Source organism: Vulpes vulpes, chromosome 2, assembly GCF_048418805.1.
Source record: "Vulpes vulpes isolate BD-2025 chromosome 2, VulVul3, whole genome shotgun sequence".
Taxonomy (NCBI): domain Eukaryota; kingdom Metazoa; phylum Chordata; class Mammalia; order Carnivora; family Canidae; genus Vulpes; species Vulpes vulpes.
The window spans coordinates 60,171,902-60,199,260 of record NC_132781.1 but is presented as its reverse complement, the minus strand read 5'-3'; the positions used below and the strand labels follow the sequence as shown (position 1 = coordinate 60,199,260).

The following is a 27,359-nucleotide window of genomic DNA, read 5'->3' as shown; positions in this document are numbered from 1 at the left end:
CTGGATATGTTTTTTTAAAAAAGCTGCCAGGATTTGCTAGTAGATTGTGAATTTAGAAAAAGAGGACTCAAAGATGCCTCCAGGGTTTTCGTTCTGAGCACCTGGAAGGGTTAAATTGGTACTCACTGACAGGGCAGGCTGTAGGAGGGCAAGTTGGAGGTAAGGGAAGAACAGGTTTTGTACGTAGTTATTTTGAGATTACTGTGAGATATCTAAGTGGAAAGGGCAAGTAGGCTGTTTGATTTATAAGTTTAGAGTTAGAGGACAGGTGTGGGCCTCTGGGCGGCGTGAACCTGTAGAGGAGGCTGTGAGATTAGAGGAGATTATTTTAGAGAGTAATGTAGATCATGAAGAGAAGGGTTTTGGTGGCTAATGGCCTTGATGTTCCACTTCAGGATTTATGAGTCAGGAAGTGAGGAGGAGCCAGCAAAGGAGACTAAGTGGCCAGAGAACCAGGAGGGCATGGATCTGGGAAACGGAGCAAAGCATTTTAAAGAGGAGAAAGTTGTTGGCCATTCCGAACACAGCTGTTAAGTCCAGGGAGAGAAGTTCTGAGAATGATCACTGGTTCTAGCTACCTGATTTATCCACAACTTAATCTTAGGTATAAAGGAAAGCACAAGGGTTTTGGGGTTCAAATCCCTGATATATCTCTCTGGGTATGTCAGCTTGGGTCCAATGAGAAGCACATGCCAGGACAGAATCAGATGTGCTAAAGGTTTATGGGAGGAAATGCCCGTGAAAGAGATAGAAGGCAGGTTTGCCACCAGTGAAGAAAGAGGAGGATTGGGTGAGAAGAGACTTGTCCTGCAGTACCCCTCTGAGAAAGTCACCCAGGCTGAAGGGCCATTCCTGAGCAGATTGCATGTGTAATTTTAATTCCTTTGTCTTTTTTTTTTTTAAGATTTTATTTATTTATTTATGAGAGACACACACAGAGAGAGAGAGAGAGAGAGAGGCAGAGACATAGGCAGAGGGAGAAGCAGGCTCCACACAAGAAGCCTGATATGTGGAACTCGATCCTGGGACTCCGGGATCACACCCTGAGTCAAAGGCATACACTCAACCGCTGAGCCACCCAGGTGTCCCTAATTCCTTTATCTTATAGCATTTGTCATTATCTACTTCTCCTTGTAAAGAAATTTTGGAAACATTCTTTTTCTGATTATTTGGAAGTAAAACCAATGATATTTTACTTCTGTTTAGTGATTGCTCCTTTGATCCTTAACTCTTCTCACTAACTCCCTCCCCCAGCCTCATGTTCATCTTTTTCTATCTTTTCCTCCATTTTTAGGGATGGGAGAAGTTGAGTCACGAGGTTATAATTATCTTGGAATTTCAGTTGCTCAGGAACACTGTAGTTTGATTGTTAATGAGCATTCAGTTTGTTCCTTGAATGTGAATTATGGTGAATAAGACCCCCTACAAGGTATATCCCAAATCAGAAAATCTGAGGACCAGTCCTGGCTGTTGGTGTGAGATTTGCTTTGTGTTTCTGGTGAGCAGAGGGGCCTCGGCTCTTCTTAACACCCTCAGCCCACCGAGCTGCTTGGCAAGGCCTCCCAACAGCCAGAGAGTTGCCATTGTCAGCTCCCACTTTTCCTCTGGGCATCTCGAGGATGACAGGCCTTATTCCCAGGCCAGGCTCCTTCCCTCAGACTTTGTTCTGAAGTGACAGCTTGGAGGAGGATCTGACCCACATGTTTTACCAGATTCTAGTAAAAAGCCCAGAGTTAGAGTTCTCCCAGCCTGAATTCCCTTTCCCAAGTGCTTTTCCCCACCATGTGCTGATGTATGGCTTCTCACGAACGATGACCAGGTTTTTTCCAGGGAGAACAAGCTGGGTAAGTCAAGGTAGGATGGTCCCCAGGCTGAGTCAACTGGGGGTGGGGAGCTAAGATGCAGCCAGAGCAAGGCAGCACTGAAAGCTTGGGGGGAGCCAAGGTTACAATAAGAAAAGCCATGAAAACAAAACCAATAAAGGGAGTTATGTGACCTTACACTAGGTATTTCAATTCTCTGAGTCTCAATGTCTTCATCTGTAGAATGGGATAATAGCCATATGTACTTTGGGGAAGATTTATTAGGAGAAGCTCCTGAGACAGATCAAGAGGAACGAGAGCAGGGGTGGAGGGGAGAGCCTTTGGAGCATGACTCAGTCCTGACACCTTTGAAGAGAGGAAAGAAAGGCAGGCAGTGAGAGTGAATGTTAGTTTTTTAAGTGGTCGCTGTTAAGGTAGCTGTTGTTTCAGAGCATCTCTGTGACCTTTCCTGTGTGCTGATTGTTGACTGTTGCAGGGAGCAGTATCAGCATTGCCATTCCCCAGGCGAGGAAACAGGTGTGCTATCAGTCCTTCCACTTTCCATCCAGGACACGAGCAGTATTCAATGACTAGAACCAGAGAGGCATATGACCTTTTTTAACAGTTTTAGTGAGATATAATTCACCTACTTAAACTGTACAATTCAGTGGTTTTTGGTATATTCAGAGAGTTGTGCCACATCACCACAGTCAATTTTAGGATACTTTTCATCACCCCAAAAAGAAACTCTGTACCTGCTAGCAGTCACTCCCAGCTATATCCTCTAATCGCCCTGCTTACCTCCCCCCCACCTTGAGATTGCTGTAGGCAGCCACTAATCTGTTTTCTCTCTCTAGATTTCCCTGTTCTGAGCATTTCATATAAATGGAATCACACATTATGTGGTCTTTTTTGACTGGCTTTTTTCACTTAGCATAGTGTTTTCATGGTTCCTCCATGTTTTAGCATGTAGAAGTACTTCATTCTTTTTGTTGCTAAATAATACTCCATTGTAGGGGCATATACCACATTTTATTTATCCATTCCTAAGTTGATGAACATTTTAATTGTTTCCACTTTTTGGCTCTGAGGAATAATGCTGCTGCTATAAACGTCTTTGTAAAAAATAAAAAAATAAAAAATAAACGTCATTGCACAGACTTTTGTGTAAATATATTTTTAGTTCTCTTGGGTATATATACAAGAGTGGAGTTGCTGGGTCATATGACAGCTCTGTTTAACTTTTTGAGAATCTGCCAAACTTTTCTATGGGGGCTGCACATTGTACATTCCTACCAATAGAGTATAAGAGTTCCAATTACTCCATCTCCTTGCCAACAGTTGTTTTTTTTTTCCAACAGTTGTTTTAGTTTATTGTTGTTATTACTACCCATCCTAGCGAGTATGAAGTGGTATTTCATTATAGTTTTGATTTATATTTCCCTCATGACTGCTGATGCTGAGCATCTTTTCATGTGTTTGTTTGGCATTTGTATATCTTTAGAACAATATCTTTTGAAGTTCTTTACCCATTTTTTCATTGAGTTGTTTGTCCTTTTATTGAGTTGTAAGAGTTCTTTATATATTCTGGGTACTAGACTTCTAGATGTATAACTTTCATCTCATAATTGTAGAAATAGTACACATTTATTGCAAAAACTCAAACCCAACAGAAAAATAAAAAGTTCTTTTACTGTTTCCCAAATATTCTTCCATGAAGTAACATGAGTTTGGTGTATATCTTTCCAAATTATAAAAGATGCATATACAATCCTAAGTTTACATAAAAAGGATTGAATATCTGCTTTTTTTTTCTTTGCTTAACCATGCCTTGTGTACATCTCTTCATGGTGATCTTACTGTTTTTGCTGCTGCAGAGAAATACCCTTTTGAGATGGGTATAATACAGATAAGGAAACTAGGGCATCAGAAAGTTTTTGTTCAAGGTCACAGATCAGCAAGCAGAGGAGTCATGATTCAGACTGAATCTGTCTACTTCCAGAGCTCATGTTCTGTGACATGTTGCTCGGGCTGCCGACCTGGAATCCGTCTCCTAGCTCTGTGGCCTTCTTATCTGATTGCTTTAGTGCCTCGTGGACCTTGGACCCAAGTAGTGTGTCTGATGTATATATTCCAGGAAACACCCTTTTCTTATAAACCTGCACACATGCAAGCCTTCAGCAATCCTGAAAGGGAGAAAAAAGTCCGAGAAGAATGCCTGAGGACCTCATTTGGGCTGGGGCATCCGCAAACTGCATTTGAGTCACCACAGCTGCTTTTCCTGCTCTCTCCTTCCCACCGCCTGCTTGCCATCGCTGCTAGGTCAGGGCCACTAGTTCTGCTAGCTGAGTTCCAGTTCCTTGTTTCTTCCTGCCTTCCAGGCCCTTAGGAGGCCTCCCTGCACCGTTAGGGGGCCTACCTCCTCTCTGGTGTCGTGGCTTCCCATCTAGCCTGCAGCTTTTCAGGCACGCCTCCTACTATTTCAGGATCTATGTGTGTGAAACGGGGGCTCCCTCCCGACACATACATGGGGCTGAAACACGTAAACGAGTGCAATCAGGATTCCAGAGTGGAGCATGGATGGAGGAGAAAGTGCCACCAATAACTATGCAAAAGCTGCACCCCAAAGGACAGGCTCTTCTCCCTACCTCTCTGTCCTCCTCACTTTGTGTCCTGCACCTATGTATGGAATGTGGCAACCCAGTGCTATAGGTCAGATCACTTTTCCATTGCAGTCCTCTAAGGACTCCCTCTCTCTTCACCCCATTGCACTTGGACTTCTAGGGGAGCTGGAGGAATAGTAATGAACTATATATCTAAGCAGGCCTTAATGCAGGAGCCATGCTGTTTTTACCACTTCCACTAGTAAGAATAGCTGCTTTGATTTGTCTAGCACCAACAAGGGAGATCTGGAATGCAAGGGTCAACTGACTTGGGCTCACATCCCAGATCTGCTAGGAACTTGTCATGTGGCCTCGGGCAGGTTACGTGATCTGTCTGAGCCTCCCTTTTCTTATCTGTAAAGCCAGGTAAGAGTGTCACTATGTCTTGGGATTCACAGAGCTAACGCCCAGAGAGTGCATTATCAGCTCAGGGCCTGGCACAGGGAACAAACTCTGCAAATGTCAGGTATCATTATTATTGAAGGGGAGCAGATGCCATCTGAGTCATGTCTAGGCAAATGCAAGCATGCTTTTAGTATGACAGTAACAGGGTTCTTCCTTACCTCACTGTCACACTTTATTTTCTTCATAGCACTCACATTTCATTTTTTATACTTAATTTGTTTCTCTCTTTCACTAGAACATGGATGAGAGTTGCTCTGTCAGTTTCATTCGTTGCTGTATCCCTAGCCTCAGAACAGGGCCTCGTGGGGATCCCTAGGTGGCTCAGCGGTTTAGTGCCTGCCTTCGGCCCAGGGCGTGATCCTGGGGTCCCCGGATCGAGTCCCACATCAGGCTCCCTGCATGGGGCCTGCTCCTCCCTCTGCCTGGGTCTCTGCTTCTCTCTCTCTCTGTATCTCTCATGAATGAATAAATAAAATCTTAAAGAAAAAAAAAAAAAGAACAGGGCCTCGTGTGTAGTAAGAATGTAAAAATGCCATCAGGGTTTATGGAATAGATGAATACGAGCACTTACTATAGCCTAACTGCTATTCCAGGTGCTATTTGTATTCACTGTGATAGATCCATAACAATCTTTTGAGGTAGGTATACAGTTACTCCTTTTTTACGGATGAAGAAACTAAGTCCTAGGGGAATGGTGTTCTCTGTGCCCAATGTCACAAGTTAGTAAGTGGAAAAGCAGTCAGTCTTTCTCAGAGCCAGGGCTTATACCCCTTCTGCTGTGCTCTGTCAGTAGCAAACACCATCAGTATTTTTATTACTGACAGCATTGACAGCTTTTGAATAGTTAATACATAATAGGCAGAGTTCCTTAACCATCTGCTCCTTTGCTCCTCACACTCACTCTGGAAGAAAGGTTGTGTTGTTATTACTCCCCTTCATTTGACAGTTGAGGAAATAATAACAGGTAATGTTTATTGAGCATCACCATGTGCTGGCACATGTATTACTTTGAGTTAATGGTAATATACACATTTGACAGATGGGGAAACTGAGGCAAAGAGGTAAAATTAATTGCCCAGGGCCACACAGCTAAGACATCTGAGCCTCAAACCCCAGCTGTCTGGCTTCAGGAACTGTTCTTCTAAGTGCTTCCCTTGATGTCTTCTCAGTTCAGAGAGGTCAAGTTACCTGTGCTCAGTCACCCAGATTATAGGTGTCACAGCCAGGATTGGAAACCAAGTCTGCCTTCATCACCAAACCTGTGTTCTTTCTCCTGTATGTGAGAGCTGAGGGAAGAGTTTCCTGCATTCATCTTTGGACTTGGGTTCCATCCTGCAGGAGTGACAGGGAAGGAGAAGTCGGCTGACTTAATCAAGGCCACTCTGCTAAAAATGTGAAGATGGGAGCCCCAACCTCAGCCTCCTTTCTCTCTCCATCCTGCTGGGCTGTATTTCAGCATGGTATGTCTGGCTTAGCCAGGCCTTTAAGAGTCACAGGACCATTGTCTGAAAGCAGGTGGCCAGTTGTGTCCCCAGAGAGAACTAAAGTTACTACAGGTGGTAGAAGTCCCTCCAAAGTGCAGGTATGATTTCTTTTGGGCCAAAATGACCCCTGATGTCTTTATGAGACATTAGTGTCTGTACAACAGGCTCATGAGCTGGGGATGGTAGGGGTGAGGAAAGAAGGGAGGGGGAAATTATACCCATAAGCATAGGAAGTCTGGCTGGGCTACACAAACAAAAACATTTCCTTCGGGGCCAGTGGCCCCAAAGCAGTGGACAGCGCCCACCAACAAACAATAAAGTCAGGCATGTGTCTGCTGCTGATTGCGGGCTGATGCTCCTACTGGGGGGAAGTCTCCCAGAAGCCGGTGAAGAGCTGGTGAGGTTTGTCTCAGTGGAGCTGTCAGAGATGTGTTTTGATGGACGTTCCCTGGAAGTGCAGCTTCCTTCTCCCTCAGCCTGTCCCTCACAGCTGCTAGAGAACTCATGGCTCCCACTGCCCCCACTGCCTGCTTTCCTCTGTTCTTTCTTTCCCTCTGCTTACCATCCACTCAGCAGCCCAGGCTCAAGCCACTAAATCCTACTGATGGTTTTCTCCCTCACCATTTACATCTTGTTAGTATCCCCAAGCTCTGGAGAGTCTATGGTAAGAGTAAGAATGTAGCCACCTTGTAGTGAGCACCTGTCATGCACACACTTGGAGGCGTGCCAACCCCTTGCTACCACCGTTTAATCTCAGACTTGCTTCTGCCCTCTTAATAACTTTCTTCCTGCCATTTTATACACAAAGAACCAGTTTGGAGAAGTTGAATAGCATGCTTACAATTCTGAAGCTAAAAAGTAGCAGAGCCAAGGGGATTCCAACTTAGGTCTCCTTGGCTTTGGAGCATGTTTGTTCCACCTTTTAAAGTCCGCTCTAAGTAACCAATGTTCCTTTTGAAGTCGATTGTCTGACATATCATAACTGGGCTTTACTGTAACTGCCCACGCTGAGCATAGCTTCCTCTGATATACACGTGGTGAATAGCTTTGTACATGTGTCCCATTCTCCCTGAAACAATAGGAAGTATCATTTCAGTTTGGGGGATTCTCTACTGTGTGAGTTACCATCAGGGCATGCCCTCTGCTTATTGTTCATGGGAACGTGCTCAAGGAATTTTGCAGGAAGGCCCCCCATCCAGGATGTTACTGGAAGACCTGCCTGGTGGAGTATGTACAAATAAGGTGTGACCCTGCCAGCTCAGCCAAAACTCCTGCCTTATGCTAGGAGGCTCTCCGACCCTAACGGAAAAGGCTGCTGTCTTCATCATCCAGCCAAGAAACTGTTACAGGGTTAGTCCATGGCTTCCTATCTGCCTGCCTGGAGGCTCTTGGGTAAACTTTTGCCATGTGCTTAGATCTCGTTTGTACATTGCTGTCTACACAAAATACAAATCTGATCATGCTTCCTGGGCCTTACTCAAACTCATTGGACTCCATGTTGTTCTTAGGAACAATCTGCTAGGACTCTTTTTTTTTTTTTTTTTTAAGATTATATTTATTTATTCATGAGAGACACACAGAGAGAGGCAGAGACACAGGCAGTGAGAGAAGCAGGCTCCCTGTGGAGAGCCTGATGCAAGACTTGATCCTGGGACCCTGGGATTACAACCTGACCCAAAGGCAGACACTCAACCACTGAGCCATCCAGGTGCCCCTGCTAGGACTCTTTTTGTTTTTTTTAAATTTTTATTAATTCACAATTCAGTTTTATACAATACTAATTTATTGAGTAGCTATTATATGTCAGACATGCTTTTATTTTTTTTTTAATTTTTATTTATTTATGATAGTCACAGAGAGAGAGAGAGAGAGGCAGAGACATAGGCAGAGGGAGAAGCAGGCTCCATGCACTGGGAGCCCAATGTGGGATTCGATCCCGGGTCTCCAGGATCGCGCCCTGGGCCAAAGGCAGGTGCGAAACCGCTGTGCCACCCAGGGATCCCCCCCTGCTAGGACTCTTTTAAACTTTTTTATCATAGTAAGATATACATAAGAAACTTAACATTATTTAAAAATGAATAGTTCACTGGTATTAAGTATACTTACACTGTTGTGTAACCATCTCCAGAACCCTTTTTCATTTTGCAAAACTAGAAGTCTATGGGACGCCTGGGTGGCTCAGCAGTTCAGTGCCTGCCTTCAGCTCAGATCATGATCCTAGGATCCAGGATTGAGTCCTGCATCGGGCTCCCTGTGAGGAGCCTGCTTCTCCCTCTGCCTATGTCTCTGCCTCTCTCTTTCTCTCTGTGTCTCTCATGAATAAATAAATCTTTGAGAAAAAAAAAAGTCTCTACCTATTAAACAATAACTTCCCATTCCCTTAACCCCTCATGTAGTCCCTGGAAATTGCTATTCTCCTTTCTGTCTCTCTGAATTTGACTATCCTAGATACCTTGTATAAAGTGGAGTCACATTTGTTCTTTTGAGTGGGTTATCTCACTTAGCATAATGTTTTCAGGATTCACCTATGCTATTCCGTGTGTCAGATTTCCTTCCTTTTCTTTTTTTTTTTTTTAATTTTTATTTATTTATGATAGTCACAGAGAGAGAGAGAGAGAGAGAGAAGCAGGTTCCATGCACCGGGAGCCCGACGTGGGACTCGATCCCAGGTCTCCAGGATCGCGCCCTGGGCCAAAGGCAGGTGCTAAACCGCTGAGCCACAGGGTTCCCTTTCCTTCCTTTTCAAGGCTGAATGAAGTTGTACTGTGTGTATATACTACTCGTGCCTGTCTGTTCACTTGTCAGTGGACCTCCTGAGCCTCAGTGTGACACTGAGGAGCATGTGTACATACTTTTGAGCTTGCCAGCCTCCACATTTGGGATAGTCTTTCTACTCTTTGTGTCCTCAGCCTCACTGTCTGTTTCAGTCCCTCAGAGAGCAGTACCCACTTTCTGATCTGGAAAGATGCCTTTACTTGACACGGACCATTCCCGAGGGTGGGAATGATCCCCCCAGACCCTATACTCTTACACATCTTAATTTAAATGTCACTTAGCTTAAATGTTCCCACATTTCATTCCTGGAGCCCCAGGGGACCTCGATCAGATTCTCCCCTCCTGCTAATTATTTTCATAGAACTTTGTATGTCTTTATTGTGCTTATTATGACTGTAACTTATTAATTGTGCATGTGTTTGTTTAATGACTGCCTTCCTCGCCAGACAGTAAACTCTTACGTTTAATGCTACATCCCTCATGTCTGGCATTGGGGCTGGCACATAATATGTGCCCAGTAAACAGCTATTGCATGAAACTATAAACAAAATGAATGAATTAGTATTGAAAAGAGAAAATTTCAAGGCTACATGCTGGGAGCATGTAGATTATAAAATGTACATGAGATGTTAAATTACTAGTAGGATCTCAAAAAGTCATCTTGCTGGAGCATTGATTGTTTGCCCTGTCATTTCTCTGTTGATAAAAACCTCCAAAAAAAAAAAAACCTCCAAGAATAAACTCTTCATTATTTGAAGATGCCTCAGTGAGTGCCAACACATAAACAGCAGCAGCAAAGGCAGCTGACATTCTCTGATTGTTTATGCTCTACTAGGCTTTTGTCCTGTGTACATCCTATGTATTTTCTCATGAAATCCTCACATGACCTCTAAAAGGTAGATGGTGGGGTGTTTTTGTTTGTTTGATTTTAATTTCTATTTCCAGATGAGAAGACCAAAGCCCTGGGAGTTTAAATGATTTACTTGAGGTCCCTCGGCCAGCTAGTGTTAGGCCCAGAAGTAGAGGGGGTCAGAGCAGACTAAGCTTTGGAGGCCTGGGATAGAGCACCAGCCTTCCCCCTAGTACCTTTCCCCTCATTAGCTGGAAGAGCTCTCTTTTTATCTGTTTTATACATTAGAATTGGAGCCTCTGCCTTGGTTTTCTTTGAAGCCAGAGTTTTGTGGCTACAGAAGAATTTGAAAAGTCCAGGCCTGCAGAACAAATTTGACCTTTGCAGCTTTCTGCCCTCCCACCACTAGATATCCCACTGTGCTTCTGCCTGAAATGCCCTCTCTTTTCTTCTGCCATGGACCAGAATGCTTCTAAGGCATATTCCAAATCTAGAGGCAGAATGAGTTGTATTCTTCTGCTTGCTCCTCCTGTGGAAGGCCCACCCCTCAGTCCTAACAGCACTCAGGCTCTTTCTAAGTTAAATGGCTGATGAGTTTGTCTCCACCGCTGGGCTGAGCCTCTGGGGAAGTTGGACCAGGCCCCTTCTATCCGGAGCTCCTCTGCCTGGCGCGGGATCTGGCACAGAACTCAGGAGCCTCAGCCAGTGCCTGATGAACGAATGAATGCACGCCAAGTGCAGAGCGAGTGCTCAGCACTAACCGGCTGAATGCAGAAGCCTGGGTACAAACTAGCGTGTGTTCAGAGAACTCCATGAATGCGAGATGGAGATGATCAGATGTATTAATCACTGGTTTGGAAAGGAATTAAAATATTTCCATAATATAGTATGATTCTTTTCTAAAACAGATGTGCCCTCATTGTTTCATGAGGAAGTAATTAAGTGTATTTGATTAAAACATTCATAATCGCTATCATTTATTCAAGGCTACTATATGCTGCTCTCTTTTATTGGTGCTTTATATATGTTGTGTCTGCTTCTCCCTGTCTCCCTGGGAGGGTTGGTTGTCTCCATTTTAGAGATGAGGAATCTGAGGCTCAGAGAGATTAAGTCACTTGTCCAAGGATACTCAGCTTCTGAGTGATAGATATGAGAATGCAACAGGCCTGGCTGACTTGAAACCAGTGCCTTTCTGTCACCCCAACTACTTCTGAACTTATGTTTGAGAGACCTTTCAGCCCAACACCCTGAACCAGCATGCATATTCCTTTCTTCCTCTCAGCCCTCTCTGTGTCTGCCCCTGCCACCCCCCATTCCACTTTCCATTTCCTTAGATTATTGCCTCCCTTGCATCCTGAAACTGAAATGTTTTTGTTACTGTCAATAATTGGATACTATTATGTGTGGAAACTGTCTGGTGTCAATAGTATACTAATGTCACACTTGTATTAGTAAATACAAAATAATATGTTGTTATAAAGCCAAATTATATATATTATGATTTTCTTTATACAGCCTTTTACTCCTAAGATTTCTTTGAGTCCCAATTTAAATGTTTTTTTTTTTTAATACAGGTTTTTTCTTCCTGTAAAGTGTAAACATAACAATGTAGTGAAAAGAAAGTCAGATAGAATTTTTTATTTTATTAAAGGTTGTCTAAACAGTGGAATACCTATTTCAAATTATATATGGAATAAAAGATTGAAATATCTCTCTTTAGAGAAGTTTAAGAGGTTTCTTACAGACTTAGATTCATTAATTTTCTCCCCCTCCTAGTATTTCAGCAGGATTAAGTTTTTTGAATCAGTAGATCAAGTTTAAATTTCCCTGTTCCTTCCTTATACTGACATACGCTTTGGCAGAACAAAAAAGAGACCTAAACATGTCAGCATGATTTTTGTTCAATGAATTAAAAACCATAAAAGTAACAAGATCTGATCCAAATCCCTAAACTCCTGACATGGTGGTTTTGTCCTTTTCAGTCCCAAGATTCATATTACTGACTTTGAAAAGCTTTCTGCCTGAAAGCAGAAGTGATGGCAGCAGTGCATAATTTATTTGAAATAGATTGCAAGGGGTGGGCAGCACAGAGTAGTGGAAAGCATGTAGGCCAGAGAGATCTGGATTTGAATCCCTGCCCTGTCACTCAAGCCCATGGGCAAGTTACTCAACATCTGTGCGCCTCAATTTCCTCATTGGAAAATGGGAGGGGGATGAGAATCTAGCTGGAAAAGTTGTTGCGGGGGTCTGTGAGGTACTGTACTTACAGTACTCACCTGGCATAGACAGGCTTAATAATGGCAGTAATCAGGATTATTTCTATTTTGAGAATACCTTCAAATAACTGAATCCAGAAGGATTGATTTATAATGCAGACATCTGCTTTGTCTTCAGAGCTCATCTTCCCTCAAAATTCTTTGATTTTTTTTTTTTCTCATCTTGGTGGAGAGAAGAATAGCAGGTAGATGCCACTAAATCTTTAACACCTGTTTGTCACTGTTTCACATGGAACAGATACCCAGGACTTGCTCGTCCTTACCAAGCAAGAACCACACTGATTACGGTAAAGAACCGTAATCCAGTGATGTCTATTTCAGGACCCAGGGAGCCGAGGAATTTTGTCTTACTAAGACTGTTGGCATTTGAGACAGGTCAGCCTGGGTTTGGCCCCAAACTTCTTGGGCCTCATTTTCTTCATCTGTAAAATGGGGCTCATGTTCTTGCAAGAACCTCCATGATATGGATTTCCAGCTTTTTTTCTTGTTACTCTCTTGTTATCTGTCCTGCAGTAACTCCTTGGATGCAACATGGTCTCTTTGCGGCTTAAAGCCTTTGTATGTGCTCTCTCTTCCTCCTGGGAGCCCTCCTTGCCATGCCAGCTCAGGCAACCTACATTTGTTCTTCAGATCCTAGTGTGCGTATTAGTCAGGACAGGATGGGCTGTGCTGCAGTAACAGGCAACCCCAGAGTCTCCATGGCTTATCACAGAAATCTTCTTGCTCAGGCTGTGTGGTGGGCGCTGTTTATCATGGTCACTCTGGGACCCAAGCTGATGGGAGGAGCTCTGTATCCACTTGTATTGCAGCCAACAGAAGCAGATGTGGGGTAGCACACACTAGCTCCTAGCACTCCTGCCCTGAGGTGACACCCCCATTTCTGCTCACATTTCATTGACCAAACCGAGTTGTGGTACCACACCAAACTTTAGAGCCAATAATGAAAATATCTTTCTACTGGAAGGAGTAAGAACCAAACCACTAGTAAGTGGACCTGAAGACTACCCCATTTAGAGATTATTTCTTCAGGAGGGTCTCCCCTTACTTGCCCCCTGCCCCAACTCGGGACAGTTGCTGATGAGTCCATGCAGCTCTTTAGTGCTCCTGTGACACCTTGTACTTCTCTGCTTCTCTTCCCACACTCATTGTGTCTCCTTCCTTGCCTCTCTCCCTGACTGAGCTCCCTAAGAGCAGAACAAAGGTCAGTTGGTCAGTGTTCACTGTGTTACCCTCACGCCCACCCCTGGTTGTGATAGGTAAGTAGGTCCTCATTATCTGGAGGACAAGGAAACAAAGGTAGAACAAACGTGCATGCGGGGTGACTTTGTTGGGTCGTTGTGATGAGTAAATGTAAAATAAGAATAATTATAAGTGCCTTGTGTAGTTGTAAGAGCCAGCTTATAAAGTGCCTGTGCCAGGGGTTTGTAGCAGGCCCTCCAAGTACTCATGGTGGTAATACAATGAGAAAGGAAGCGGTAGAAATAACTGATGTTTGGCAAGCACTCACATGTGCCAGACCCTCCCATGGCTTCTTTGTGGAAGTTAACTGACGTGGCGGTTCTCATGTGTTAGGGCTCATGTTGTATCTTGGTCAGTTTTGAGGCTATTCATAAGTAGTTTACTATAATAATTAGTAAGATTCTGAGGATAGCTACTTATTTTGGGTGACTTAGAGATTTTTTTTTTAATGAAAGATACTGCTTTTTTTTTTTTAAGATTTTAAAAATTTATTCATGAAAGAGACACACAGAGAGGGGCAGAGACACAGGCAGAGGGAGAAGCAGGCTCCCTGTGGAGCCCCTGATGCAAGACTGGATCCCAGGACCCCGGGATCACGACCTGAGCTGAAGGCAGACACTCAACCACTGAGCCACCCAGGAGTCCTGGGTGATTTAGAGATTTAATGGTGCGCTTTCTATAGCCTCATGTGCTCATTTGTGCTACATCTTTAGTGGGAGAGAATGGTTATAGAGTTAAAGCTAACAATTGCTGCCTGTCAGCATTGAGCACTTGACATGGACCATGGTCAGCGCTAAACAGTTGATGTACACTGTCTCCTCTGTATGGGGACTCTGACGAGACAAGTCAGTTATGCATACAGTAAGTGGTGTGGCCAGGATGCCCTGACTCAAGGTTTTAAGCAGTCCTCACCTCACTCACCAGGAACTTACTTAGCCCTGAGCACACCTGTGGGCATGGTTTGGGAGCGTCAAGATCACCATTGACAGAGAGCAAAGCTACTCACTGCTGAGCAAGTAGACACAGTGATGTTAAATTCTCGGCCAGCAGCTCACGTATAGGATGATTTTATTGAATATTTTTTTGTTTTGTTTTATCAGAGTCACCAGGGAGCACAGGGAAATGATGGTGAAACTGGCCAAACAGAACACCAACAAGGCCAAGGATTCTTTACGGAAGGTTCGTACCAATGCAATGAATAAGCTGAAGAAATCAAAGGACAAGGTCTCGGAGGACACCATTAGGCTCATAGAAAAACAGGTACTGTTGCCAGCATCTGTGGTACGTATGTGTCTGACCCAAGGAACCACTTGTTCATGTCTGAAGAGAGGGAGAGTACAACAGAATACCCCTGACTCTTTCCTTGGCACGATCAGGATTGACTGAGTCTCTGTTTCTGGGCTTAGCCATCGGAACATGGAGGAAGGGACGATGCCATGGACTCTACTCTGCTGGGCTCCAGACTCCGTGCTGAATGCTTTCTATCATTTCATGTATCCTTGTCGCTACAAAGTTGTGAAGTAGGTCCTGAGGAGAGTGAGGTTCAGAGAAGCTAACTTGCTCCAGGTCACACTGCTGGTCAATTAGAAATGGATCCCAACGCAGGCAGACTAACTTCAGAGCCTGGATGCAATGCTCTCGTGTGTGTGTGTGTGTTGGGGGGGTTGCTCTTCTGAGTGCTGGCAAGAGAGGACTTAGCAGTGTTCTTACTGCACTGAGTAGTGGCACTTGAACAAAGTGCTATAAAATAGTGAGGGATGGGGGGTAGAATAACACGGGCAAAGGTACTGTGTAAAAGAATGTATGCAGGTGGGTAATTGTAGTGTGAACACTGGCTGAGGCTTGGGAGTGGATGGATGTGGCAGCTAATTCATAGCAGGGCTTGAAAACCAGGCTGAGCAGCTTGGACTCCAGCCTGTCCAGACACTCCCATGCTAGCTATGCAGGTCTGTCAGTCATCTGTGGCCACAGTAATGCTGTGACCACCTCAAAACTCAGTGATCTACAGTATCAGCCTTTATTTCTTAGTCTCATTTCTGTGGTTCAGCTGGGGAGTCACTGTTCTAGGCTGGGCTCAGTGGGTTTGCTCTAAATGTTGGATTGGGTTCAGATCTGCTTTCTCTGTCCCTCAATCTTCTGGAGTCAACAGGCTTCCTAGGACACCTTTCAACAGCAGATGCCAACAGATTAAGCCCAACCATTCAAATACATTTGAAGCACCTGCTCTTGGCACATCCCACTGGCCAAGCAAATAATATGGGCCAAGCCCAGTGTCACCAGCACAGGGAAATATATATGTTTGTGGAAGTCTAGGGAAGGGTGTGAATATTTGTTGAACAGTAATCAAATCTACCACAGCATCACAATCACTTAAGGAGCTTATAAAAATACAGGTTTCTGTGGCCCCATACCCAGAGATTGAGTCAGTGAGTCTAGTGTGGGGCCTACAGATTATTTTTAGATTCTCCCCAGGTGATTCTGATACATTAACTCCCTGGAAAGACTTTTTTCCAGACTGGGGAGATCACATCTGTGTTCATGAAGGATGACTGTGTTGGCTGGGTAGAAAACAGGTTGTGGAGGCCAGGAGGCCAGGGAGGCTGTTGCAGAAATCCATCCAGGAAATGGTGGCTTGAACCTGAGTGGTACCAGTGGAATTAAGATAGGAAGATGAATTTAGCAGTACTTAGGAGGTAGAATGATATTTAGCATGAAATAAAAGGCTTACCCAAAGCTTCTGCATTCACATTTTTTAGGGAAGATTAAACATGAATGTGGGCAGGATGGGGAGTAAGGAGGCTAGAGGCTGGAGGCAAGGAGCATGAGCGCTGTTAGGGAGACATCTGGAGAAGGCCATAAATTGACTAACTGCTCCCTTCTCTTGGACCAGCAGTTAGAATGACAGTTGTAGGCCAGCCCAAACAATCACCCAGGAAAACATTTAGGATGCCTGGGCTCTGCTCCTCATTCACTGAGTTTTAGTAGGTTTCCCCAGGAATGTATATTTTTAAAAAGCTCCCAGATAATTCTGCAAAAGCCAACACAGATGGTAATTAATAACCTAGAAGCCTAATGGTGTATCCCTGTGATGTTACCAGAGTTGCATCAAGGTGGTTCTGCACTTGATGTCCTGTGACCTTGGGGACGCTACCTGACTGCTTGAAGTCTGCTTGTTCTGTAAAAAAGGGTTTGTAATTCCTAGCTTAAAAGATTGCTGTAGACGTGCTAGAATTCTACACCATTAGAGTATCTGACACCTGGCCCCACCTGACCCTCAGAGCTCCCTTCCTGCCTTCATTGTGGCCTCTTCTTTCCCTGCATCAGCTAAAAGAGGTTCCTAGATGAGGCTGGTCTTTTCTGAGCACTAGTCAGGCCTTGAAGGAGTCTGTCCTTGGTCCCAGGTGGCCAGCTCCCCGGATATTCCATCTCTGCAGTCTACCCTTGACCTTTTCCTTGCTTCCTCACAGTAAAGCCTTGGACCTCAGGAACATGCCAGGCACTTCTCACTCAGCAAGACTGGGCCTCTGCGTCAGGGACCAGAGCCCATGTCCATGTACCCTGAAGAGGGAAAAATGATCAGATAAGCAGTATACCCTTGATCAAACGCACTGACAAAGACATTGCTAGAAGCTTTCACATTAGCACCTGGCTTTTCACCTTCCTTTTCAGATTAGATTTGTTTCTTCTATGCTTATTGCTATTGATTATTATTATTTTTTGAAATGAAAATGACTATTAGTTTTTTCTGACACTAAGCTATGCATGGTAGTATAATATTTTTTTTTAATGAAGAAGAAAGTAATTGAAATTTCATCACCCAGAGATGACCATTGTTAACATTCTAGTGCAGATCTGCACATTTTCACCGTGATGACATGCGTAATATTACAAAATAAAAGATCACAGTGTATGTACATAACATATCCTGCGCAGTAATCTTTATTAAGATATTCTCATTTAAACATGAGTTCTTACCATTAGTGTTAATAACTGCCTTTATTATCTATCATAAATGGAGTAAGAAAATCTTTAGGAGACAGACTTGTGCACATTTTATTTTGTCCTTTTTTCCTGCCAGGAGGCACTGAGCTGGAGTTTTGGGTCTGTGGTTTTTGTTTTCATTTTTAAAATAAACAAGGCAGGGGGTTGATTGTTGTTTTATCAAGGTTTTTAAAAATTTATTTGTTTACTTTGTTCCTGATTATCAAAGTAATGTATGCTCACTGTAGATAACAGGGAGAGTTCAGAAGACTGTTTTAAAAAAAAAAATGGGGAAAAGTTCACACCATAAGCCCACATTGCAGAAGCAACTGCTGTTAATATTTTGGAGTATTTGTGCTTTCCCTCTTTTTTTTTTTTTTTTAAAACTACCTAGTTTGTAACGTATCTGAGAATATGTAGTATGCATATGGTTCTGTACTCAGCTTTTTATTTTCTGTTTAGGATTAAACCATTAGCATTTTCTCGTGTCTTAAAAAACTGTCTGTAAACAGCCATTTCTGACGGTTAGAGAATAGTCTGTCTTGTGGTTATATCATAATTCACTTTCATAGGCCTCTTGTTGGACCTTTTGTTTGTTTAAACTTTTTTGTTATAAATAAGGTTGCAGTGAATATTTTTATACATAAATTTTTGTTAAGATGATTTCCCTGGGATAGAGTCCAAACTGTGGAATTATTGCACATTGGGAATACATATTCTTAAGATTCTTGGTATGTGCTGCCTAAATCACTCACAGGGGTTTCAAAATGTATGATGTTTTTGTTTTTGTTTTTTAATTTTGCCTTTTCTAATCCCTAACATTTGAACTCAGAAATTTTTTTTAAGATTTTATTTATTTACTTGAGAGAGAGTGAGAGTGAGCATGAGCAGGGGGAGAGGCAAAGGGAGAGAAAGGGAGAAGCAGACTCTCCACCGATCAGGGAACCCAATATATAGGGGGCCCGATGTGAGGCTCTATCCCAGGACCCTGGCATCATGACCTGAGCTGAAGGCAGATGCTTACCTGACTGAGCCACCTAGGCATCCCTTGAACCCAGAATATTTAATGTGAGTTTGAAATGATGCTTATCTTGGAAGTTTTGTCTTTACTTCTATACTCCACAGAAAATATTCAGTTATTTTTTATATAACTCTATACAACCTTTCAAAAGGGTAATATGGCAGTATATACCAATATCCATACATTTCTGACTCAGTGGCTAAAGAATTTATTCAAAATAAATTGTCAAGAATCTTACCTATTATCTGTTAATGTATTCATAATATATTAATACATTATGAAATACATTAATGTATTTCATAATAGTTGAAAATTAGAAACTGTCTAAATTTCTGACAGTGGGAACATAAATTCTTCTACATCCATTTACTGGAATCTCTATATAGAGACAGTTATAAAAACATTTTGCAGGGGCACGTGGGTGGAACAGTCAATTAAGCGTCTGATTCTTGATTTTGGCTCAGGTTGTAATGTGAGGGTCTGGAGATGGAGCACCAAGTTGGGTTCTACACCCAGTGTGGAGCCTGCTTAAGACTCTCTCCTTCTCCCTCTGCACCTCCCCACAGCTCTCTCTCTTTCAAATAGATCTTTTTAAAAAATATATTGCAGAAATAAGTTTCTTTTGGAATTTATTTTTTACGGTAGGTTACATAACAGTATAATAATATGATTCAGTTTTTATAATGAAAATCTTCATGTACATGAAAGGATTGGCAGCTTAGTTTGGAGCGCCTAGCTGGCTTAGTCAGTAGAGCATGAAGCTCTTGATTTGGGGTTGTGAGTTCGAGCCCCACATTGGTTGTAGAGATTACTTAAAATAAAATCTTAAAAAAAAAAAAAGATTGGCAGCTTATCCACTTGAGAATATTAATAGTGGTCATTTCAGGCAATGGGATTATGAACAATTTAAATATTATTCTTTATGGGATTTTCTTTTTACATTCCAAAATTCTTTTGAGGTCAGATTTTTTTAAAAAGCTATATTATAAACATTATACAAATGTTTCTTTGGTGTATAAAAATGAAGGGATCAAGTTGTAGGTTGCATGCCTATAATCACGTCTGATCCTCACCCACCCCTACCCACCAACTTCCCCACCCAGCTGCCCAGGCCAGCTCTGCCGAAGAAGGACCGAGGCCTACCCGCTCAGGACTCTGACATCTGCCAGCCTGCTGTTTCACCTTTGCTTCAGTTTGCTATAAATGGGCCTGCTGAGCATTAAAGCGCTTGGCAGAAATCACCAGTAAAGCTGGCCAAGATCCTTTCACTGCCGCCTTTTTCTGAGAAATTGCTGCTCTGAAGTGAAGCTGGGTGCTAATGGGCAGAAGGAGGGAAGGGCTCCTAGTGGGCAGGCAAGCAGGAGGGGAGGCTGGGGTGGGTGAGGCACTGGGTGTTCTGAGCCAGGCTTTGGGGAGGATGACTTGCCACCTATCTGCCCCAGCCATGCATTGTGTGTGCCTGCCTTCCCCTTTCCTGTCTCCTCCTTTCACTTTCCTGAACCAGAAGGGAGCAAATGTGATGTTGCTGCTACTGCTGCTGCTGGTGCCACAGCCATTGATATGGTCTTTATGAGGCAGCAGATTAAAATGGAAAGGGCTCTTGCTTTGGCGGCAGGCCTGACTGGTTCAAATTCCCAGCTCTTTCACTTCTCCGCTGCTAGGGTCAGCAAATAGCTTCACTTTTTTGAGCTTGTCTCCTCATCTATAAAGTGGGAAGAGGGGTGCTCATCTCACAGGTTTGGTGAGAGGACCAAGTGACCCACATACTGAAAAGTGACTGACATGCTTGCCAGTCCTCAGTAATTGTGTCCTCAGCATGTGTCTGTCCCATTCCTTTCTCTGCCCTTCTGACTATGAATGTGGGGCTGGGATTGATTGTTGGAGTGACTCACACAGCTTGACTGGAGTGAGGAAGGACCAGGCCAGGTGCTGGGGACTCATCAAAGGCAATCAGGGTGGGTAAGTTCCTGGCTCAGTCACACTACTGACTTTTAATGTGATTTTGGGCAGGTTAGTTAACATTTTATGCCTTGGTTTACTCTTCTGTAAAATGGGGATAATACCTGTTCTCACCTGCCTTATAGAAGTTACGTGTAATTGTTGGGTTTGAGTGAAATAACAGAGGACAAAACCCCTTTGCATGCCACGAACGACTGTGCAACTGTCAGGATAAATGGTTAAATATTCAGTGTTTTAAAGGGGCATAATAGCATTTCATATGTTTTGAAGAAAGTGTGAAATAAGTCATAAAGTTTTTAGCTCAGTGTCTGGCATGTAGTAATACTAGGTAAGAGGGAACTGTTGCTGGTGCTATTGTCATTGTTGTTAATCATCATTGTTTTTTTAAAGATTATTTATTTATTTATTTATTTATTTATTTATTTATTTATTTATTTATTTTAGAGAGAGGGAGAGAGAATGTCCAAGCAGGGGGAAGGGCAGAAGGAGAGGAAGAGAGGGAATCTCAAGCAGACTCCCCAAATAGGGAGCCTGACTTGGAGCTCCATCCCACGACCCTGAGATTATGACCTGAGCCAAAATCAAGAGTCGGGTGTTCAACTGACTAAGCCACCCAGGCAGGCACCCCATGTTAATCATCATTATTTTAAGAAGTCTGATAAAGATGAAAAAGATGAACTTACAGACAGACTGTCCTCAAGGGCACTTTGTGCCTATAATTTGGTAGAAAGTTAGTAAATATTTTCATTAATTGATTAATTTGAAAAGAAGTCAGGAAGTGATAATAAAAATCAGAGTAGCACAAGCAGCATTTGCATAGCAAATAACCAGTTTAAACTGTGCTTGCATATTCATGAATGCATTTAACCCACACAACTACTCTCTGAGGAAGGGACCAGCATCCCCATTTGATAGATGAGGTAACTGAGATTCAGTGACTTGCACATTGTCATCCACTGAGAAAACCGGGCTCCCATATTATCACAGTGTTACCCCTGGTACTCTTTCTCCCCCAGTCCTCATTCCTGTTCCCACATTGCCCTGGTGACATTTTTTCAGAATAGGCTTCTGGCAGTTGTTCCTGGCTGCCCCAGGCTGCCAGCCTCCAGGCACTAGAGTGAGTGCTGCTGGGCATCATGCCACCCTGCATGCAAGGCAACTATTCTGGGCGGGGGCAGCAGGATCTAAAGAGTATGTGGCTGAGTGAGGAGGGATCAAGCAGCCATTCTGAGTGCAGCCGCTCTGCCAGCATGCCCAGCAGCCTCTGACACTGCTTCCTCCAGCTACAAAAAGTGCAGCTGTTGCTATGGTGAGAGCCTGTTTGTATCCCTGCCTGGGGCCAATTGCTCCAAATCCTCTTTAACCTCTCTCCTTTCCAGTGCGTTTAGTTCCTAGTTCTTGGGTAAGGCCTGTGGTCTGCAAATATGTAAGACAGCCGTCATGTGGCTGAGCACACAGATCCTGGGCCCATCCTTGAAGGCTTCCTGTCTTAGGTCCCTTTTAGACTTGGGAGGGAAGCTGTAACACTTACTAAATTGTATTGTGTTTTGTTTCTCATTCTTAGTACATGTTTATTTTTGAAAATTTGGAAGATACAGAAAAGTACAGAAAACCTTAATTATTCATTTAGTAAATATTTTGTGAGCACTTGCTATACACTAGGTCTTTTTTTTTTTTTTTTTTTTTTTTAATTTATCCGTGAGAGACACAGAGAGAGGCAGAGACACTGGCAGAGGGAGAAGCAGGCTCCATGCAGGGAGTCTCAGGCGGGACTCGATCCCGGGTCTCCAGGATCACGCCCTGAGCTGAAGGCAGTACTAAACCACTGAGCCACCCAGGCTGCCCTACACTAGGTCTTATATAAGATGTTTCCTTCCATTTTTAAGAAATAAGCATTTTTTGTAACATATTTGAGATCGGGCTTTTTCTTTAACTCTAAAGGTAACATGAGCATTTTCCCATGGTATTATAAAGAATATCTTGAAACATTATTTCTGTTTATCTGATTACAAAAGCAATCCATACTTGTTATAAACTTTCAAACATTTCAGAAATATGTACTAGAATGTTATTCATATTTGAACCCTTTCCATAAGAAGTGGATAATCTCAACCATTTTTTAATGGCTATATGTATTCAACTACTTCTGTGTTATATCACTTTAGATTTTCTGATTTTTCATTATTAAAAATAAAGCCTGGATGGGGGCACCTGGGTGGTGCAGTCAGTTAAGCATTAAGCTCTTCGTTTTAGCTCTGGTGGTGATGGGTTTTTGGCTTGGGTGGTGATCTCAGGGTTGTAAGATTGAGCCCTACATCAGACTCCTTGCTTGGTGTCAAGTCTCCTTGAGACTCTCTCTCTTTTGCCCCTCCCCACTCTCTAAAAATAAATAAATCTTTAACTATAAAGCCTAGATAAATATTTTTGCATATGGAACTTTAGAAAAATTTTTTCAGATTCCATCCATGTGGTAGTTTCCCAGTTGAGAGAATTTAGGAGTTAAAAACCGGTGTGGACATTTGCATTGATTTGAATTCCTATCATTGATATATGAGCTCATCCATTTTACCATAGCTTTCTGGCATTGAATACTGTAATTAAAAGCTACAACATCAGATTTTGTTAACTACAATAACTGAATTATATCTTGTTTTAATTTGCATTCCTTAGTGTCTGTTGAATTTTCCATGTTTGTTAACCAGATGTACTCTTTTTTTCAAGATTTTTTTTTCCTGCTTAATTATTGGGATCTTAGTAGTCTTATCAATTAGTATGAGGCCTTTATACAGCATGGTGTCTGAGGTGTAGGAAATTCTAGTCTCACTAGAATTCACTAATGACCGATAAGGCCGGCTTCTCTGTATTCCTGTAATAAGAATTAAGAATTTGGGGCTATGAAATCAGACTACTGGGGATTAAATTTTATAATTGTTACTTGCAGCTGTGTGTCCTGACAGGTGACCCAACTGCCTCAGTTTCCTCATCTGTGAAATGAGGATAATGACAGGATTTCATGGGGCTGCTGTTAAGAGGCAGTATATAAAGTTCTTGGCACAGTGCCTGGCTGGGACTAAACAGCGTGAGCTTTTGTCACCATTGCTGTTTCCCAAATAACTTGTACATAATTTTGGAATGCTTGTTCCCCTGCCCTATCCCAGGCTGTTCTCGAGCCGTCTCCTTTTGTGTCCCCACAGATCAGCCAGATGGCTGACGATACAGTTGCAGAGCTGGACAGGCATCTGGCAGTGAAGACCAAAGAACTCCTTGGATGAGAGTCCACCTGGTGCAGCGGTACTCCAGAGCCTGGTTTCTTTGGATCCTGTGGATGGCAAGTTGGTGCCTCTCTTCCCTGTCCACGCCGAAGGCTATCATCATGCAGTTGTCACTGTGTGGCTCAACCTTCTAGAGGGACACCCAGACTTGTTCATTCTCTTCTTCCTCCTCCCTGCCCAACCCATTCTGCTTTGGCCTTCTGCCTGGGTGGGCCTCCAGGAGTCCCTGCTGCCAGTGGATGGCCTCTACTCAGAGTATTTGCCCTGATCCTGACATTGGCAAGCGATCAGGACCACTGGCAGGCTCCGCACCTTATGTTTCTCATCTCAGGAGCTGCCTTTTCAATCATTTGGGCCTAGTCCCCAACTTTGATCTCTGGGCTGATTTGGGCCTTCACCTGCAACTGGATCCCTTTGCTACAGGCCCATTTTTACCTAACAGTAAAATTAAAATAAATTGGAAAAAATAACCACCACAAAGGAGTGGTCCATCTGGATTAACATTCTCTAAGGACCTGTGTGTCAAGCCACCAGACAATACGTTTGCCTCTGAGTCATCGTAACACCTGCTCTTTCCTCTGCCTGGACCATCCTGCCACTGCTGACCTACCTGGCCAGTCCTGTTTGTCCCTCGGGTCTCAGCTTGGGTATCACCTACTTCCGTCTTCCCCAACCTATAACTCCTGTTGTCGGCTCTTAGCACTGTCCACTGCTTTTTAGCGGAACCTTCACTATTCTTTTTGATAATTAGTCCATAGAGCTTCACTTTCCTCAGGACTTGATATAATGCCTGGAACACAGTAGGCATTCAAATATGTTGTGAATGAATTGAACGAAGTAGCCACTCAACAAATGCTGACTGCTTTTCTTTTCTTTCCATCATAGTACCATCACTCTGTCACTTTCCAATCTTGCCTTTCCCCAGGGCCTGCCTGTTATTGACAGAGGACTGGTTTGTTGTGGCTTATCTTTTGGTTAAGTATGGTTTTTTCTTTAGTAATTACCTTTTCTTTTCTCTTCTTTTCTTTCATTCATAATGTAGCTATCCTATAGCCGTAATACAGCTAGATACAGTTCTAGGCAGTATCTTTAATCTTCATGGTAAGCTTGTGAGATGTATATTATCTTCATTTTACAAATAGGAAAACAGACTTGACATCATGGATAACTTCCCCAAAGTGACAAGCCTCCTAAGTGATAGAATGTTTTGTTATGCATGGTCAGACTCATTTTACATAGAGGGAGGAGCTCAAGAGAGGTCAGATTTCTTGCTCAGGGTATATGTTACCCTAGCAAGTGGCAGAGCTGGGATTCAAACTGAGGCCTGATCTAAAGCCTGTGCTCTGCCCAATGCATCCTGCAGCCTGCATAAACATCTAGTGAGCACCCACTGTATGTCAGGTACAGTGCTGCATGCTGGGTAGACATGTAAAATAGATAAGATATGAGGGGTGCATGGCACACTAGACTAAGTCTGTCTTTGAGGGGTGCATGGCACACTAGACTAAGTCATTATCCAAAATGTTCCGGGTGGAAGGTAGGAAGTTCATTCCAGTTCTGCCAGATGGCTGCTTTTAGAGAGGAATCTACTCGGGCAGCCACCAGGCCTGGCTGCAACTCCCTCGAAGCAGCATCCAGACTTCCTGCTGTCTGACTCCTCTTGAGATCCTGCCCCTTGTGGAGGTCTGCCCTTCTCCCTCTGCTGGTGCTGATGGAGCACACTGTGCACAGCCGGTGGGGGTTCAGGGTCAGAGTCAGGTAAAAAATGAAAGAAGCTAACATAGTCTCCTGGCCTACTTACCTGTCCTCAGTCCAACCCCAGCCCTGAGTGCCATCACAGGATTGGAAGTCAGCTGGGGGTAGAACAGGGATAGAAATAGCAATCAAGGAGCCTTTTTTGGAGTAAACCACATGGCAGGGCATTGCAATTGTCTTTTGTGAGTGGCCGAAATCCCCCACTCACAGCAAATGTACTTCTCAAAGATGCAGGATTTTTTAATAAACAGAGGAAATGATAAATTATGTTGTAACTCCACTCCAAAGGCATTTGGTTCTTAACAGCCAAATCCTCTGTAGTCTTTAAATAAACAAAAACTTATTTGGTGAACAGACGGGGAGGGAAGGAGGGGGATGGAAAATGAAAGATTTTCTGTACTTGGGTCCCACATGTCAATAATTTCTCTCCTGTGTGTATGTTGGCCAAAGCTGTATATCATGATAAATGAATAAAGGAAAACCTCGAGCCCAGGGCAGCCAGACAGCTCAGCAAATGACTTTCAGCTGATTGCTCTATTTCAGTTGACATTTATCAAAGAGTTTCTCTGTTTCTCCGTGTCAGGGCTGCCATGGTGGCAGGGACCGGGGATGAGACTACCTTTTTGGATCTGCTGAGTAATGAGTAATGCTGGAGCAATGCCTTCTCCATCTCTCCTTCCTTGAACTTCTTTCTTTCAAAAGGAAAAGCAGGGATGGAAATTCCTACCTTTGGCACAAGGATTAACCACCTCCTCTGTTCAGCTCACCAGCTTTCTAAGTCTCACAAAACATGGAGGCCAAAGAGAACTTTTGTCCTGTTTTTTTCTTTTTTTATATGCTTGTGTGCATGCGCATGTGTATGTGTGCGTGTGTGTGTTGGAAGTTACAAAAGAAACTATAAAAAGTTAAAAGAGAAACTTCTCTTAAGTTCCCATTTTTACTCCTCTTTAGCAATTAGATGTGTATCCTTTCAGACCTTTGTATGTACATAATTTTTAAGAAGCAGGGAAGGGAACTATTCTGTTCATATTCTGAAGCTTGCTATTTTTTTTAAAAAAAATCCAACAACATATTATGGCCATCTCTTCATATGTGAACATGGAGCTGCAATTCACCCCTTTTTTGTTGCAGTGCAGTGTTCCTTAATATGGATGTATCTTAACTTACTTCACTGCTACCCCTATGATATTTTTTTTAATATTTTTTTTTAAAAAATGATAGACATGGGGCGGAGGGCAGAGACACTGGAGGAGGGAGAAGCAGGCTCCATGCCGGGAGCCCAACGTGGGACTCGATCCTGGGACTCTAGGATCACGCCCTGGGCCAAAGGCAGGCGCTAAACCGCTGAGCCACCCAGGGATTCCCCCCCACCATGATATTTTTAAAGAATCATTTTACAGGATTGCCTGAGTGGCACCATTGATTTGGACATCTGACTCTTGGTTTCGTCTTGGGTCATGATTGTGGCATTGAGCCCTGTGTCGAGCTCCTTGCATGACTCTGCTTGCAACTCCTTCTTCCTCTCCCTCTGCCTTCCACCCCTCCCTGCCCTGTCTCTCAAATAAATAAATCTTTTAAAAAATCATTTGACATGCATTGGAGGATGTTTCTTTCTTTCTTTTTTTTTTTTTTTTTTTATGATAGTCACACAGAGAGAGAGAGAGAGAGGCAGAGACATAGGCAGAGGGAGGAGCAGGCTCCATGCACTGGGACCCCGACGTGGGATTCGATCCCGGGTCTCCAGGATCGCGCCCTGGGCCAAAGGCAGGCACCAAACCGCTGCACCACCCAGGGATCCCTGGAGGATGTTTCTATTTAAAGATGATTTTTTTGTTTTTTTGAGAAATAAGAACTCCTAGGTTTATTTGTTTTGTTGA

At 43.3% G+C, this 27,359-nt stretch overlaps 1 protein-coding gene across 3 annotated transcripts in view; it reads left to right on the top strand.

Annotated features, from left to right (window-relative positions):
• Positions 1–27,067, top strand: part of MRRF (mitochondrial ribosome recycling factor) — a 57,635-nt gene extending 30,568 nt beyond the window's left edge. For all 3 annotated transcript variants that reach the window (XM_026009250.2, XM_026009251.2, XM_072748706.1), the window contains 2 exons: positions 14,595–14,754; positions 23,650–27,067. In XM_026009250.2, coding sequence (XP_025865035.2) covers positions 14,595–14,754; positions 23,650–23,727 — 238 coding nt within the window. In that variant the 3' untranslated portion in view covers positions 23,728–27,067. The remainder of the gene's footprint in view (positions 1–14,594; positions 14,755–23,649) is intronic.
• Positions 27,068–27,359: the final 292 nt, after the last annotated feature.